The sequence below is a fragment of the Podarcis cretensis genome, assembly GCF_951804945.1.
Source record: "Podarcis cretensis genome assembly, chromosome: 12".
Classification (NCBI taxonomy): domain Eukaryota; kingdom Metazoa; phylum Chordata; class Lepidosauria; order Squamata; family Lacertidae; genus Podarcis; species Podarcis cretensis.
In genome coordinates, this window is record NC_137181.1 from 46,942,501 (window position 1) to 46,960,188 (window position 17,688).

Here is a 17,688-nt window from a genome sequence, read left to right on the forward strand (position 1 = left end):
TTCCACTCCTCCTGTGCTGCAGATGTGTGGGATTGTTACACATCACATGTCTGTGTTTACATTCCAGCACTGATTGTTGGAGTCCTGTGAGTAGGAATTGAGATACGCTGTTCCGTTCTGTATAGCTACTGCTTTTGCAGTTCTCTCTCCAAGGAAGAAAGACAGAGAGAGAAGCCATGTTTTCTTTGTTAGGTTGCGTTTGATTTTGTGTGCAATAAATTCGGCTTAGCTGTTACACCTCAAGGCTCAGCTTCTGTTTGGACTCTGCTAGTCGTGTGCTCATGTCCTTGGATATGGGTCACATCAGTGTGACGGGACACTGGAGTGATGAATCCCGGGTGACGCTGCATTTTTGGGGAGGCACCGGCCTCAGCGTTATCACCCAACAAGACTTGAACTCACACCAGATTATGAAGGTCATCTGCGTTGCAACGTGTTTTGTACTTGTTTTACGAACGTAATTTTCTTCTTGTTTTAATATTGTTTGCCTCTGTGATATATATTTTTTCTCCTTAGTGTTGGTGCTATGGGGTTTTTTTTAACAAGAATTTTTATTAAGGATTTTCTTAGTTTACAAAAGTACATGCATTGTCTCTTTTTCCAGGTTGTGTTTTCTACAGATCAATTACATTTGCTGTGAGACATTAGTGTTCTATGCAGTGTGTGTGTGTGTGTGTGTGTGTGTGTGTGTAGTGATACCTTGGTTCTCAAACGCTTTGGTACTCAAACAACTTGGAACCCAAACACTGTAAACCTGGAAGTAAGTGTTCCGGTTTGTGAACTGTTTTTCGGAAGCCAAACGTGTTCTGTTTTGAGTGCCAAGCTTCCGTTTTGAGTGTTACACTGAGGTCTGTCTGTTTTTGCTATTTATTTTGTGTTTTTGTTTTTGCAGCTCTTTTCTGTTTTTTGTTGTGTGTTTTTTACTGTGGAACCCAGTTCAGCTACTGATTGATTGTGTGACTGCAGTACATTGTTTACTGCTTTCATTTTATGGATCAATGGTCCCGTTAGATAGTAAAATTCATATTAAATTGCTGTTATAGGGGTTGTATTTAAAAGTCTGGATTAATCCATTTTGCATTACTTTCTATGGGAAAGCGCGCCTTGGTTTTGGAATGCTTTGGTTTTTGGAACGGACTTCCAGAACGGATTAAGTTTGAGAACCAAGGCACCACTGTATTTGCAAATAAATGCCAAGAATTTGCAGGCTGGCACCTGTAGCGCTGTCCAGGGTCCTGAAGCCCCAACTCCAGACCAGGCCCTGCCAACTTCTTTAGCTCATTTCTCTTGCCTGACCAAATTCCTGATGGACCAGGAGTGCTGCATGATAGTTACTGAAACCACTTTTGCAGATTAATGCTTTTCTTTTTCTAAAATGTGCAGGCAGCCCATAGCAATGTCGCCTCATACCCAAAGCTCCCGTTTCTAACTTCTGTAAACAGACGAGTGGTTTTCACATGCAGCATGAATAACACAATGAAACATATTTTATCCTACTTGCCAACATCTGGTAAGGTGTTATAAGTTTGAGAAGATGAATTTTCCTATGTTGGCTATCTTCTTTAGGCATCTGTTTGCCACTGTGAGAACAGAATACTGACCAGATGGGCCTTTGGCCTCATAGTGCAGTGGTCTTATGCTGGTAAAGATGTTGCAACTTAAACTGAAATTCAAATGTTTTGCTTTCAGGGTGAGAGGGGACCAAGTGGCTCCACGGGATTGCCCGGCTTGAAAGGAACCAGAGTAAGAGCCAAAGAATGAAGTTGCTGACATTGTTTTCCCTGTGAAATAACTTCATGGTGGTAATGCAAGGCAGACAGCGACTGTGTGAGAGTCCTATCACTGGGTCTACTGCTAGCAATAGGCAGAGAACCCTAAGCTCACTCTTCCACAAACAGAAATCCCTTTGAGAATATTGGAATTACAGTTGCATGAGACTTTCCCCCTTTCTCTAAATCTTTGCCACTTGATTCTGGGAAATGTCTTGAGGCTGAGAAAAGAGTTCTTGTGGGTCCAGATTCATGGCAGAGTCTGGACACTGAAATCAATAGAGTGCATCTTCTGTTGGGGGGGGGGCAGGGAGGTTTCACCATTGCATTCTATTAGAAGCTAAATTCAAAAAGTGTTCGGAAGGTTCAGATGCTTCAAAATGTGGCTGCACAGTTGTTAAATGGCACCAGGCATGGAAAACGTATTGTTGCACGCCACTCCAGTCTCCAAGCAGTGTGAGATCCCAGGGGTTTTATTTCTTCTGAAAGAAGGACAGTGGAGACTGTGGTATCTATGTGGGGCTATCTTTGAAGGTGACCCAGAAACTACAACTAATCCAGAATGCGGCAGCTAGACTGGTGACTGGGAGCGGCCACTGAGACCACATAACGCCGGTCTTGAAAGACCTACATTGGCTCCCAGTACGTTTCCGAGCACAATTCAAAGTGTTGCTGCTGGCCTTTAAAGCCCTAAACGGCCTTGGTCCAGTATATCTGAAGGAGCGTCTCCATCCCCATCGTTCTACCCAGACACTGAGGTCCAGCGTCGAGGGCCTTCTGGCGGCTCCCTCACTGCGAGAAGCCAAGTTACAGGGAACCAGGCAGAGGGCCTTCTCAGTAGTGGCACCCGCCCTGTGGAACGCCCTCCCATCAGATGTCAAAGAGAAAAACAACGACCAGACTTTTAGGAGGCATCTGAAGGCAGCCCTGTGTAGGGAAGCTTTTAATGTTTGATGCATTACTGTATTTTAATGGTTTGTTGGGAGCTGCCCAGAGTGGCTGGGGAAGCCCAGCCAGATGGGTGGGGTATAAATAATATATTAATTATTTGTATTATTATTATTAATGGTTTGTCACACAGCGTCCTAGAGCTACGCACATCTTCTTAAGAGTAAGCCCTTTTAAACTCAATGGTACTTATATCCAAGTGGACATAGGCTAGTTAAAGTGAGATCTAAATAGAAATGTTTAACTTATTGCAATTTTCTTGTCATAGGGATATCAAGGCCGAAGAGGCCAGCCTGGCCCCCAGGTATGTGTGCTATATATATATATATATATATATATATATATATATATATATGAAATTATTTATTTATAGGAGTGTTGTTTTATCATGATGGCAATATATTAGATTGTCTTACAAAGAAAACTGTCTGGCCTCAGTGTAATTTGGTCTCTAATTCAACTTATTTCTTCATGAATGAAGATTTTAAGTCTGATTGGGAGCCGCCCAGAGTGGCTGGGGAAACTCAGCCAGATGGGCGGGGTATAAATAATAAATTATTATTATTATTATTATTATTATTATTATTATTATTATTATTATTATTTAAGTCTGGCCTTTTCTTGCTTTTGTTTGCTACAGGGGAGACAAGGGCCCCGTGGTCCTAGCGGTTTTCCTGGACAGCAAGGATTTAAAGGTCCACAGGTCAACGTTAAAAATATTCAGGTTTATTTCTGAGGGGTATTGAGAGAGTCTGTGCTGAAAACATGATTTGTTCATATTCAATTTTCTGTTTTTGTCAAATATGTTTCTAGGGTGTGAGAGGAATCCAGGGCATGAAGGGAATGAAAGGAATGAAAGGAAACAAAGGGTTTCCTGTATGTAAACACTTTCTTTTCTTTTCTTTTCTTAATCTCAAATCAGCTTAAATTAACTAAAATCCTATCATCCATTTTTTTTTGGGGGGGGGGATGCAGGGGTACGCATACCGCTAAACATTTTGTGAATCTTTGTACTTTTGTCCATTTACTATATTTATTTCCCCCGATTTGAACTATAAAATGCTGGTTTTCTTGAGTCAAAATGAGAGTACCCCTAAACATTTTATTTTTAGAAAAAAACACTGCTATCTATCTATCTATCTATCTATCTATCTATCTATCTATCGGTCTCTCTCTCTCTCTCTCTCTCTCTCTCTCTCTCTCTCATCTATCCATCTATCTATATCTATCTATCTATCTATCATCTATCTATCTATCTATCTATCTATCTATCTGTCTGTCTGTCTGTCTATCGGTCTCTCTCTCTCTCTCTCTCTCTCTCTCTCTCATCTATCTATCCATCTATCTATCTATCTATCTATCTATCTATCTATCTATCTATTTATCTATTTATCTGTCTGTCTGTCTATCGGTCTCTCTCTCTCTCTCTCTCTCTCTCTCTCTCTCATCTATCTATCTATCTATCTATCTATCTATCTATCACAATGTGAAATAAAGTCTAGAGTCAGTCAGTAAAACAGATTCCATATTGACTGAGGCAAAACATCCCCTTACAAGCTTAGTTTGTCCCTGAGGCACAGGGGTGCAAGTGCACAGGAGCCAAAGACCACACTCTGAGCCAAAAAACCTGGGTAAAACATAGTCACAACTTTGATGACGTTCATCATGGAGGTAGATGTGGCACTGTGGCAAATAGCCAGCTATTGGGCAGCGCCACTGCTGGCTGATGTCTCCTCCCTCCAGCCCACTGGCTGGGGGTCAAAATGGACTTGCCGGACCTCTGGGAGTGACCCCCTGCCATTGGTGTGGGATGTTCCAGTTGGCTGTCCACCCACAATCTGAGTGTGTGACAGCCAGTCTCCCTCTACCCCTACCCCAAGCAGGAACATCCCACACCAATGGCAGGGGGGTGGCACATTAAAAGAAAAATGCTATGCTGAGTAATTACCCAGATGCATAGTTTTGCCCTGTTTTACCTTTTGTTTCAGGGTTACCTGGGAGTGGCAGGTCCACCAGGCATTCCTGGGAGCTGGGGAACCAAAGGCAATAAGGTATGTGTAATGGTTGTAAGGGGTTACTTGTGCGTAAATTGCCTTCAGTTCAATTAGATCATTTGCTCGACTTGGTTTAGGGTTAGAGCTCACCCTCCATGACCTGTTAGTCACTTGCAGAATCCGTCAATGGGCGTTTCTTGAATCTCTTCCAGCATAAAAGCTGTTTCACCCCAAGTCTCCTCCTATGTTCTCTGCGCGGAACGCGTCTGCGCAAGTAAGGGGAAGGCAGGGGCGTGCCAGCACTCTCTCCGCTAGTTTCACTTGAAGGGTCTTGGAGCCCTGACACTGCCTCCTCCATCTCCCTCTCCTCTTCATTCGTGTCACGCTGAAATCCTTCCCCTCTGCTGGTTCCCTCCCCGGCATCGCTCTGGTGCCCTGCCTCCGTTTCTCCCTTTGATGTCAGTTCCCTGACAGTATGTTTCGGAGAATCCAGCAGGTTAATTTTACAGTGGTACCTTGGTTCTCAAATGCCGAAAACCCGGAAGTAAGTGTTTTCGAACGTTGAACATCCGATGCGGCTGTCAGCTATTGTTTCCGGGGCACCTGCACCAATCAGAAGCTGCGCCTTGGTTTTCGAAGACTTCGGAAGTCAAACAGACTTCCAGAACGGATTAAGTTTGGTGCTTTTGTTTTTGCTATTTGTTGTGCGTTTTTGTTTTTGAGGCTTTTTCAGTGCATTTTTCAGACCCTTCTATATAGTGAGAAGGTGGGGAGGGGTATTACTCAGAAGGGTGGTGGGATTGGGTGATTGGCAGATAGCTGTGATGAGCCTGTTGACTCTTAACGACTGCAATAGGTCTTACAGGAAAAAGCAAGGGGTGAGAAGGTGAAAAATGGCTTTGTCATGTATAATGAGATAAGAATCCAATGTCTTTGTTCAGACCAGGTCCCTCCATGGTTTTAAGTTTGGTAATAAGTTGCAATTCAGCAGCTTCTCTTTCCAGTCTATTTCTGAAATTCCTTTGTAATAGAACAGCTACTTTGAGATCTTGTATAGAATGTCCTGGGAGATTGAAGTGTTCTCCTACTGGTTTCTCTGTCTTGTGATTCCTGATGTCAGATTTATGTCCGTTTATTCTTTGGCGTAAGGTTTGGCCTGTTTGTCCAATATAGAGAGCTGAAGCTCACAGCTATCATCACAGCTATCTGCCAATCACCCAATCCCACCACCCTTCTGAGTAATACCCCTCCCCACCTTCTCACTATATAGAAGGGTCTGGTGACTTCTGTTTCAGTGTATCTGAAGAAGTGTGCATGCACACGAAAGCTCATACCAAGAACTAACTTAGTTGGTCTTTAAGGTGCTACTGGAAGGAATTTTTTTAGGAAATATATGATTTGCCCTATTGATCTGAGTTAAACTGCATGGACATGAAATTTACCTGTGATGCCTTATTTTGAGTTTTCAGCAGGTTGTGGCAATTTTAATCACAGATGCAGTATGTTGTGACATCCTTGTTGACACTGAAATTAATCTCAATTTGCCCCAGTTCCCTGAGCAGTGTAAAACTCCCAGGTCACTGGAGGCTTGTGGCATTTTTGTGATATATGATTTTATTTACACACAGTGCTTTTTTCCTTTAAAAATGTTTAGGGGTACTGTGGTACCTCGGGTTACATACGCTTCAGGTTACACATGCTTCAGGTTACAGACTCCGCTAACCCAGAAATAGTGCTTCAGGTTAAGAACTTTGCTTCAGGTTGAGAACAGAAATTGTGCTCCGGCGGCGCGGCAGCAGCAGGAGGCCCCATTAGCTAAAGTGGTGCTTCAGGTTAAGAACAGTTTCAGGTTAAGAACGGACCTCCGGAACGAATTAAGTACTTAACCCGAGGTACCACTGTACTCTCATTTTCCTACTCTTATTGAAATACTGCCCTTCAATGAGACCAATCTTAGATTCACAAAATGTTTGGGGGTATGTGTACCCCCAGAAAAAACCACTGTTTACCCGTATATAGAGGCCAGGCTTAAGCAGACATGCAACTCCAAAAAATGTCTCAAATTCACCTATTAGATGTCTAGGGGAATACCACCAGTTCCCCAAAAGCTGTTAGCTTCCTAAATCTAAAACTCAGCCTCTTCTCTTTGACTTTGGTTGGCTCCGAAACCTGTGAGCCGATTCTCTTTCATACAGAGAGACGACTTGATAACATCACTTCCAGTCTGGTCAGGAGATGACTCTCATCTCCTAAAAGTGTCCTCAGTAATTTAGTTTTTGTGGCAATAGATTGTCCCTCGCTTACATAACAAAGCAGATATTTAACAGGTTAGGGCAATTTAGTGAGCAAAGGAGGTATTTTGGGAACAGCTTTGGGATTATTGCGGTGGAGGTTTATCTCCAGATGCCCGTTTTACAAATTTAAACTCATGATTCTGAGAGAAGGGATTCTGAGAGGACATGTATCCCATTCGAAATCCTATAACAATATCAATTTTGTTTTCATTTAACAGGGAGAGCCTGGTGACTCCGGCATAAAAGGGGAGAGAGGTCCACCAGGACGCCGGGGAATAAGGGTTTGCGTGTTATTATTTTGTTTACATTCCTGTAATTTTTATCCTGTATTTATTTATCTTGTGTACCTTCCTGAGATCTTTGGATCAACAGCAGTTTAAAAATTTAATTAATTAATTGATCATTACAGTCTTGAACCTTAAAAAAAAACCCCAAAAAACCCCAGTGCAGATAAATTTATCAGAAGAAGTATTAATTGAGCTCATCTTACTATAGGAATAAATGAAAAGTATTTATGGAAAGTAGGAGGAGAAATATGGGACGCAGGTGGCGCTGTGGGTTAAAGCCTCAGTGCCTAGGACTTGCCGATCGAAAGGTCGGCGGTTCGAATCCCTGCGGCGGGGTGCGCTCCCGCTGCTCGGTCCCAGCGCCTGCCAACCTAGCAGTTCGAAAGCACCTCTGGGTGCAAGTAGATAAATAGGGACCGCTTACCAGCGGGAAGGTAAACGGCGTTTCCGTGTGCGGCTCTGGCTCGCCAGAGCAGCGATGTCACGCTGGCCACGTGACCCGGAAGTGTCTCCGGACAGCGCTGGCCCCTGGCCTCTTAAGTGAGATGGGCGCACAACCCCAGAGTCTGTCAAGACTGGCCCGTACGGGCAGGGGTACCTTTACCTTTACCTTTAGGAGGAGAAATGGATGTTGTAGTCCTCTGTTTGTTTATATTTGTCAAAATCTTCTTCCGCTTCTGCGATTATTAATACAAAATGGAAGCAAAGAAGACCTTTGTGCCCCCAAAAGGGTAGATGGAAACGAAAATGAAACACTGATGTAATGTAACTTTGCTTTAGGGTGATGGTGGTGCAGTTGGATATGGTAAACAAGGACATAAAGGAGTAAAGGTAAGAGTGAAAAGAAATCTTTAATGAAAATCTGAGCTCTTTTTATAAGTAAATGGAAATAAAACATGGATTATTGTAGAGGTATCTCTACAAAGTATCAAGCTTGGTGGTTTGACACCTATCAGTTTGCCAGCAAACACGTACATACACAAAAATAAAGTAATGCAGGGTTAGGAAACCCGTGATCCTACAGATTTTGCCAGATTCCTATCTCATCAGCTCCACTAAGCCAATGAGTCAGGGAGTTGTAATCTACCAACAGCTGGTGGTCGCCATGTTCCCCACTCACAGCATCGTGGTTTCTGTTATATGTAGGTGATTTTTCCACATCTATCGGTCTGTAAATTAAAAGGAAAAGGAGGTTAAAATCCCTAAGATGTCCAGGCAAGAACCTGTAGGCTATCTATATATAAAAAATTAAATTGTATTAAATTTTCTAAATTACATTTCAAAATATTCATTTAAACAACCTTAAATCAATGACTTCCCTTCTTATCTTTCTGTGGTAATACATCCCTGCACATTTCACATGAACTAAACCATTCAGTAATTCAATGCTACATCCATCAAATCTTATTTACACTGTTAAATTAATGCTACCAGCGTTTTTAAATGAAGACAATATTCACCCATATACTCAGTAAACATTTTCCAGTCTTCCTTAAATGTGAATTCTTCTTGTTCTCTTATTCTATATGTTAGATCTGCAAGCTGCCCATATTCCATCAGTTTAAGTTGCCATTCTTCTTTGGTTGGAACCTCGCGTACATCATAGATACATCATACATATGTCACAAACAGGGAGGTTTGTTTTTCTTCTGGCAGAAACCAGTTCATCAGATATGCTCCCATCTCTCCTTTGCCCTCCACCCGTCAAGTGATACAAAAGAAATATTTACAAGTTCCTGTTTTTCCTGGTCAAGGCAATCCCCTCCTTTGTCCTGACCAAGAACCAAGTCTATTCCTGGAGGGTCTGTTATTGTCTGTGGAATGGCTACCTGTCTGACACGCATCTGCCAGGCTGCCAGAGATTATCTCTTGTGCAAGAGGCTGCTGAATACATGATCTCAGGCTTGAGGGATTATGGCTGCCCACATGCCAGACCCTCCCCCTTCGTAGCCATTCCTTTCCTGAACAGAACAAAGTTGGAATGGCGCAAATCCGATATTAGAGTGATTTTATATGACTTTCTAAAGTTTTCCCAGTGAGCCAGTACATAGGTACATTTACCACTGAATTGATACATTTGGTAATGTGCTGTGGAGGCCCTTTGAATAGAGATGGGGGTGGGGGGAACCGTGTGATGAAGTGTTTTGTGGGGACATTTGCAGAAATGATTGCGTTGATTTTGGTAGTCAGGGTGTATGTCTGTCTTGCCAGAGTGGTGCATGCTCTAGTTATCTTCCGCTTGGACTACTGCAATGCGCTCTACGTGGGGCTACATTTGAAGGTGACGGGAAAATTGCAATTAATCCGGAATGCGGCTGCTAGACTGGTGACCAGGAGCGGCCGCCAAGGCCATATAACACTGGTTCTGAAAGATCATTGGCTCCCAGTATGTTTCCGAGCACAATTCAAAGTGTTGGTGCTGACCTTTAAAGCCCTAAACAGCCTCGGCCCAGTATACCTGAAGGGGTGTTTCCACCCCCATCGTTCAGCCCAGACACTGAGGTCCAGCGGTGAGGGCCTTCTGGTGGTTCCCTTGCTACGAGAAGTGAGGTTAGAGGGAACCAGGCAGAGGGCCTCCTCAGTAGTGGCACCCACCCTGTGGATGTCAAGGAAATAAACAACTGTCTGACTTTTAGAAGACATTTGAAGGCAGCCCTGTTTAGGGACGTTTTTAATGTTTGATGTTTTATTGTATTTTTAATACTCTGTTGGGAGCTGCCTGTGGAACGCTCTCCCAGCAGATGTCAAGGAAATAAACAACTATTTAACTTTTAACTTTTTAACTTAACTATTTAACTTTTAAAAGACAACTGAAAGCGGCCCTGTTTAGGGAAGTTTTTAATGTCTGATGCTGTATTGTTTTTAATATTCAGTTGGAAGCTGCCCAGAATGGCTGGGGAAACCCAGCCAGATGGGCGGGGTATAAATAAATTATTATTATTATTATTATTATTATTATTATTATTATTATTATTAGTGTGTTTGTGTGTGTATGTTTGTGTGTGTGTGTGTGTGTGTGTGAGAGAGAGAGAGAGAGAGATATGGTGGAGGGCAACCCCCCTCCTCCAACCTTTAAAAAATTCCATTAACACTAGTCATATCTTCCGCTGAGAAAGTATAAAGTATAAGCTGTGTGGGACATTTTCACTCCTCCTAGTTTTCTGTTTTTCAGCCAAACTTTGTGGGTTTTGGAGGGCACTAAATTTGCTGAGTTATCGTTGGACAGCTTGGGGTTATAAAAATGTTTTGTTTTTGCTTTTGCCTACAAAGGGAGTCATCCAAGAGTGTAGGAGTCAAAACAGTAGTCTTGTGACTTTGGGTGCTGGTCAGCCTGAATTGACTGCCTTTGTTCCCACGATCTGTGCCAGACATCCTCAACCTCTGCCCTCCAGATGTTTTGAGACTACAATTCCCATCATCCCTGACCACTGGTCCTGCTAGCTAGAGATCATGGGAGTTGTAGGCCGAAAACATCTGGAGGGCCAAGTTTGAGGAAGCCTGATCTGTGCGTACTGACTCAAAACAACAACAACGAAGTGCCATTATTTATGTAAAAGTGATGGGGAATGGACCCTGAATCTCTCTTCAGGAAATAAGTGAGCTGGCTGCGAGAGTTTGCAGCTAGATCAAAGCAGCTATTGTGAAAGGTCATACCAGATGAATCCCATTAGAAATCTAGAATGTGCGGAGGAAATAGGAAGATAAAATGCACTTTTCTTCTTGCAGTAGTTGCTGCTGTATCTTTATGAGGATTGCTGTCCTTAAAATAACGCATAAACATGATTAAACACTATAAAAAAATTCCTTCCAGTAGCACCTTAAAGACCAACTAAGTTAGTTCTTGGTATGAGCTTTCATGTGCATGCACACTTCTTCAGATACACTGAAACAGAAGTCACCAGACCCTTCTATATAGTGAGAAGGTGGGGAGGGGTATTACTCAGAAGGGTTGGAGAGACCTGGTCTGAACAAAGACATTGGATTCTTATCTCATTATACATGACAAAGCCATTTTTCACCTTCTCACCCCTTGCTTTTTCCTGTAAGACCTATTGCAGTCGTTAAGAGTCGTCAACAGGCTCATCACAGCTATCTGCCAATCACCCAATCCCACCACCCTTCTGAGTAATACCCCTCCCCACCTTCTCACTATATAGAAGGGTCTGGTGACTTCTGTTTCAGTGTATCTGAAGAAAGCTCATACCAAGAACTAACTTAGTTGGTCTTTAAGGTGCTACTGGAAGGAATTTTTTTATTTTGTTTTGAGTATGGCAGACCAGCACGGCTACCTATCTGTAACTGGAACTATGATTAAACACTGTTTCCATCCTTTGTGTATTACAGGGGCAAAAAGGCTTTCCTGGAGCTATGGGTCAGAAGGTACTGTTCTTTTGAAAAACTATGACATGCGTATTTTTTTAATATAAAAAAAGGCCACATCTCTACTGTGTCCCACTGTTTCCTCTGTGATTTAATGATTTAGCAAGTGAATATGCAAAAGCATGGAAATAAAATGGGACAGCAGAAGAAGCATGATTGGCTGAAAGCTATGAAAGGATAATTGGCTCAAATATCATTTAAGAAAGTCCTGCTTGGTGGATGATTTGTTATTGTTGTTTAGTCGCTTAGTCGTGTCCAACTCTTCGTGCCCCCCTGGACCTGAGCACGCCAGGCACTCCTGTCTTCCACTGCCTCCCGCAGTTTGGTCAGACTCATGTTTGTGGCTTCGAGAACACCATCCAACCATCTTGTCCTCTGTCGTCCCCTTCTCCTTGTGCCCTCCATCTTTCCCAACATCAGGGTCTTTTCCAGGGAGTCTTCTCTTCTCATGAGGTGGCCAAAGTATTGGAGCCTCAGCTTCAGGATCTGTCCTTCCAGTGAGCACTCAGGGCTGATTTCCTTCAGAATGGAGAGGTTTGATCTTCTTGCAGTCCATGGGACTCTCAAGAGTCTCCTCCAGCACCAGAATTCAAAAGCATCAATTCTTCGGTGATCAGCCTTCTTTATGGTCCAGCTCTCACTTCCATACATCACTACTGGGAAAACCATATCTTTAACTATACGGACCTTTGTTGGCAAGGTGATGTCTCTGCTTTTTAAGATGCTGTCTAGGTTTGTCATCGCTTTTCTCCCAAGAAGCAGGCATCTTTTAATTTCGTGACTGCTGTCACCATCTGCAGTGATCATGGAGCCCAAGAAAGTAAAATCTCTCACTGCCTTGGTGGATGATAGCATGTTGCAATGCAGAGGAAGATTGGAAAGATAATAATGTTTGATAATGTCACTCCTCAAATTTGTCAGCAGGCTATCAGTGATGGTCAAGTCTTCTTTGGATTGATTCAGAATCAAGTGTACAAGCATGAACAAAAATGTTTGGGGGTTAAACATGATCAGTGCAATCACTTTTAAAGAAATAAATAGCTGATCTGGATTGGAAGTCTGTCTGGGGCATTAAACCTTTGCCCCTCACTGCAGTCCTGATCAGGACTCCATGGACTCAGCTACATTAGTAAAGAAGCAGCAATTTGAATGCGCTATAAACATACAACACCAGATGGTGCCAGAGAGCAGAAAAATATTAAACATGGTTTTCCATAGGGATTTTTTTGTTATAATGATCAAATTTCTGACTTATTTATAGCAACCCCCCCCTTTTTTTTAGATCCATTCCATGTCTGCTAATTGTGTTGGAAAGAACTCTTCCATTTGTACTGGATTTGGATCCTCCCTTTCCATCCTTTGATTATCGTTATTTTCACCCGGTGGTTTATTAAATGTTGTGATAGAGTCGGGCTATTTGAATAGCTTAACAGCCCCATTCAGTTTCTGCAAGGCTGCTCTGTTTTGCATCAAAGCAAGTGTTATCCCCCCACTTTCCAGGGCATTTGCCTGTTATTTGACTCGCTGCAAAAATCTGGTACTTTGGGGAAGTGGGATTGTTACGCAAGACTGCCCAATTAACCACTTTTAATTGTGCAACCTGAATTTGCCAGTATGTCATTGAATCTCACTCCAAACCAGCAACTGCCTGGTTTTTAATAACTACAGTGGTACCTCGGAAGTCGAACATAATCCATCCTGGAAGGACGGTCGACTTCTGAAATGTTCGATTTCTGAGTTGTGGCTTCTGATTGGCTTTTGCAATTGGAAAAGCCAATCAGAAGCCGCTTGTCTGCCACAACGGGCATTCAGCTTCCAAAATACGTTCGAAAACCGGGACACTTACTTCTGTGTTTTCGATTTTTGGGAGCCGAAATGTTCAGCAACGGAGACGATCGAGAACCAAGGTTTGATTGTACTTGATATCTTGGTCGTTTGGGGTGCTTTGGTACAAAGGGCAGGCCATATAAATATTGTAATTAATAAACAGAGGCTTTCAGTAGCCATTTCCCCTCAAATTCATGGTGTTTTATGTATTTCCATTAGGGTGAGGCCGGCAGCCCTGGCATTGCAGGAGAACCTGGGCCAAAAGGAACCACTGGGAGAACGGTAAGCCAATCCTTTATGCTCTCTTAATATCAAAATGTGCTTGAAACACACACACACACACACTGCTTACTCCCATTGCTTACACAATTGCAATCCTGACATGGGGAGGTATCTGGATTTAACCTTGTCGTATCATGAGGGCGTGTGCAACGTATTGGATTGAATCTTGGTGTCAGTAGGCAAAGGCTTAGCTCCCCATTAAGCCATGAAGTTCACTCACAACATGACCCTACCCCAAAGGGTTGCTTGAGAGCAGTACATGTGAAAAGGATCTAGGAGTCTTGGTTGACCACAAACTTGACATGAGCCAACAGTGTGACGCGGCAGCTAAAAAAGCCAATGCAATTCTGGGCTGCATCAATAGGATTATAGCATCTAGATCAAGGGAAGTAATAGTGCCACTGTATTCTGCTCTGGTCGGACCTCACCTGGAGTACTGTGTCCAGTTCTGGGCACCACAGTTCAAGAAGAACACTGACAAACTGGAACGTGTCCAGAGGAGGGCAACCAAAATGGTCAAAGGCCTGGAAACGATGCCTTATGAGGAACGGCTAAGGGAGCTGGGCATGTTTAGCCTGGAGAAGAGGAGGTTAAGGGGTGATATGATAGCCATGTTCAAATATATAAAAGGATGTCACATAGAGGAGGGAGAAAGGTTGTTTTCTGCTGCTCCAGAGAAGCGGACACGGAACAATGGTTCCAAACTACAAGAAAGAAGATTCCACCTAAACATTAGGAAGAACTTCCTGACAGTAAGAGCTGTTCGACAGTGGAATTTGCTGCCAAGGAGTGTGGTGGAGTCTCCTTCTTTGGAGGTCTTTAAGCAGAGGCTTGACAACCATATGTCAGGAGTGCTCTGATGGTGTTTCCTGCTTGGCAGGGGGTTGGACTCGATGGCCCTTGTGGTCTCTTCCAACTCTATGATTCTATGATTCTATGATTCTATGAAGATAAAACTGGAAAAGACTAAGCATCCCACCGAGACCGTCTTGAAAGGAGGGCAGGATTTATTGTGATTAGGAATAATTATACCTGAAAGAGTAATTTGGAGTAATTGTGCTTTTGGCTTTCCTCAAGACACAACTGTGTCTTTTCTACTGTAGGCTTCATCTGGTGACAACCAGACATAAGTTTCAACTGGCCCATTTTTCATTTTTAGAATCCAGAAAGATTTGTTGCAAAGCTGAAGTGAAACACTGATTCAATATATCACCTCTGCTTTCAGCTAAGGTTACTCCCAGTACTCTGTGTTCATATATGAGTACAGCCTAGAGGAATGTTCCCCGGATAAAAGCTTTCCTATTACTCAGATTGCAACTAGCACTGTCTGTTGTTTTAGGCTGAAATCCTAACTCCACTTACCTGAGAGTAAGCTCCATTACATTCAACAGAACTTTCTCCTTAGTAGCTATGGTTAGTATTGTGCTGTTAGGCGCCAGCTTCTGAAGAAACCCACCATACCCTCCAACATTTCTCTGATGAAAATAGGGACCTCCCATTCCATAATGATAATTTTACTATTTATACCCCACACATCTTGCTGGTTTCCCCCAGCCACTCTGGGGTGCTTCCAACAGATATAAAGAACATAATAAATCATTAAACATTAAAAACCTTACCTTCAGACGACTTGGGGGTCAGATAACTCCATACCCTCCAACATTTCTCCAATGAAAATAGGGACATCCTAAGGAAAAGTGGGACATTCTGGGATCAAATCAGAAACTGTGATGGCCTCTTTAAATCAAGAACGTCCCTGGACAATAGGGACATTTGGAGGGTGTGACATACCATAATTTGTGGAACAGGTGACTTAGAAGGTTTACCCACAGCTTACTCTGTTACAAACAGTGAATAAGATACTGGTCCCTCAAAGATGTACCGTGAAGGCAGAAGAACTGGTCTCATTTGCACACACCCACACTCAAAAGTAGGGACGCAGGTGGTTAAACCACAGAGCCTAGGACTTGACAATCAGAAGGTTAGCGGTTCGAATCCCCGCGACAGGGTGAGTTCCTCTTGATCGGTCCCTGCTCCGGCCAACCTAGCAGTTCGAAAGCACGTCAAAGTGCAAGTAGATAAATAGGTACCGCTTCGGCGGGAAGGTAAATGGCATTTCTGTGTGCTGTTCTGGTTCGCCAGAAGTGGCTTAGTCATGCTGGCCACATGACCCGGAAGCTGTACGCTGGCTCCCTTGGCCAATAAAGCGAGATGAGAACTGCAACCCCAGAGTCAGTCATGACCGGACCTAATGGTCAGGGGTCCCTTTATCTTTACACTCAAAAGTAAAACTGAGTCTAACGGAAAATGGCAGGATCTGACAAAAATGTCTAACACCAGCTTTCAGCTACCTGGAAGTCTATCACTGCTTTCCCAGTCCTGTCCCTGAAATTTTCACTCCTCTCACCCACCTGAAAATTGCCCAAATGCTTCCTGCTTTGCTGCCTGTGAATGGGACGGCAAGGGGGCGGGATTAGAGACCTTTATACTAGCTTACTACTGCTAATAATAACTCTGTCATTTGGAAATATATCTGTTTCAGTTTCCACTACTTTTAAAAAGGAGAGCTTTAGATTATCATGACCACCGTCGATTTATTAGTTGCCTTCTAAACAACCATCTCCAGGTGATTTACATGAAATATATCTAAAGTGGTTAAAACCAAAAAAGCAATTAAAAACATATTTAAAACATAGCTGTCAACGTTTCCCTATTTTAAAGGGAAATTCCCTTATTCCTAATAGGATTCCTCACAAGAAAAGGGAAAAGTTGACAGTTATGATTTAAAATAATAATAGATCCACACAAAATAGACACTTGTGGTAAATACCCATTTATCCAGCTGGGAAAAACTTGTAGAAATGAGGAGTCATGGATTTTCCAGAAATTGCAGATAATGGTTTGCCTGTCCTAACTCAACAGGAATTCTATTTCAGACACAGTTCTCTTAAACTGAAGTATTTTTGCATGTTTTGGTCATGCTGTGACCATAATTAATGAGATAAGGGCTGTAAAAGAGTTTTCAACTGTAGGAGTGCTATATAAATTATTGTTAACGGCGATAAGTGTACAGATAACACATTCCATCTGTGTTTCTGTAAAAACAGTATTAAAGAAAGCTTGCTGGTTGGCGCTATATCAATTTTCATACAAACCTAGGCTAAGATCCAAAGGACCAATTTAGTCATGTCACACACACACATACTGTGTCACAAACTACTTTCCCTCTCCTTGGTTTAAAAATGGGCCGACAAAAAGGGGCGGCTAGGCTACAGTGAAAAGAGAGACCGTTTCCCCCTATCCCTGTTTGTTTCCATTTGTAAACCACTTTTCGAGGAAACAAATCTCCAACAAAGTAGCTAACCGAAAGCGCCTCAAAACAAAATAATATAGAAATTGAAACTATTCCCTCTACTCAAAATACCACTAAACAGCCAGCCCAAAGAGAACAACTCAGCCTTGGAAAGCAGACCACAGAACCATTTCGGCAGCTCAGTGTGTAATCAGCTACTGAATGCAACCATAAAAAGATGGATCTTTAAGGCCCACAATTGTGGGGCCACCACTGTCAAGGCCCTCTGCCGTGTGATTAATTCAAGAAGGAGGAGGCGGCAGCGGCAGCAGTCCGGGGGGGGGGGGGAGAGAATGATAACAGAGATGAAATCCTCCTTCTGGAAGCCAGAAACAACATGCTGAATCTTCTGATTCTTTGTGCCTATGAATTTAGTTCTACCATAATGATGTTGACCTTAAGGAGTCATAATTAAGACACTTCCCCAAATGTTCCTGCAGTTCCTGGAACTTTTCATAAGGAATAACTCCAGTTCACTGATTGTCTATCCTGTATTTTACCGTTAGGCTCATTTTCTGTAATGCCCAAGATGCTAATTGCATTTTTAAGGAGTGT

The 17,688-nt window shown here is 42.8% G+C and overlaps 1 protein-coding gene across 1 annotated transcript in view; it reads left to right on the forward strand.

The window, feature by feature from the left end:
• LOC307199725 (collagen alpha-6(VI) chain-like) overlaps positions 1-17,688 on the forward strand; it is a gene marked incomplete at its 3' end in the record, with an annotated part of 62,905 nt that overhangs the window by 34,858 nt on the left and 10,359 nt on the right. The window contains exons 19-27 of the mRNA XM_079947702.1: positions 1,690-1,743; positions 2,986-3,021; positions 3,358-3,420; positions 3,531-3,593; positions 4,706-4,768; positions 7,224-7,286; positions 8,073-8,123; positions 11,637-11,672; positions 13,719-13,781. Of these exons, the coding sequence (XP_079803828.1) occupies positions 1,690-1,743; positions 2,986-3,021; positions 3,358-3,420; positions 3,531-3,593; positions 4,706-4,768; positions 7,224-7,286; positions 8,073-8,123; positions 11,637-11,672; positions 13,719-13,781 (492 nt within the window). The remainder of the gene's footprint in view (positions 1-1,689; positions 1,744-2,985; positions 3,022-3,357; positions 3,421-3,530; positions 3,594-4,705; positions 4,769-7,223; positions 7,287-8,072; positions 8,124-11,636; positions 11,673-13,718; positions 13,782-17,688) is intronic.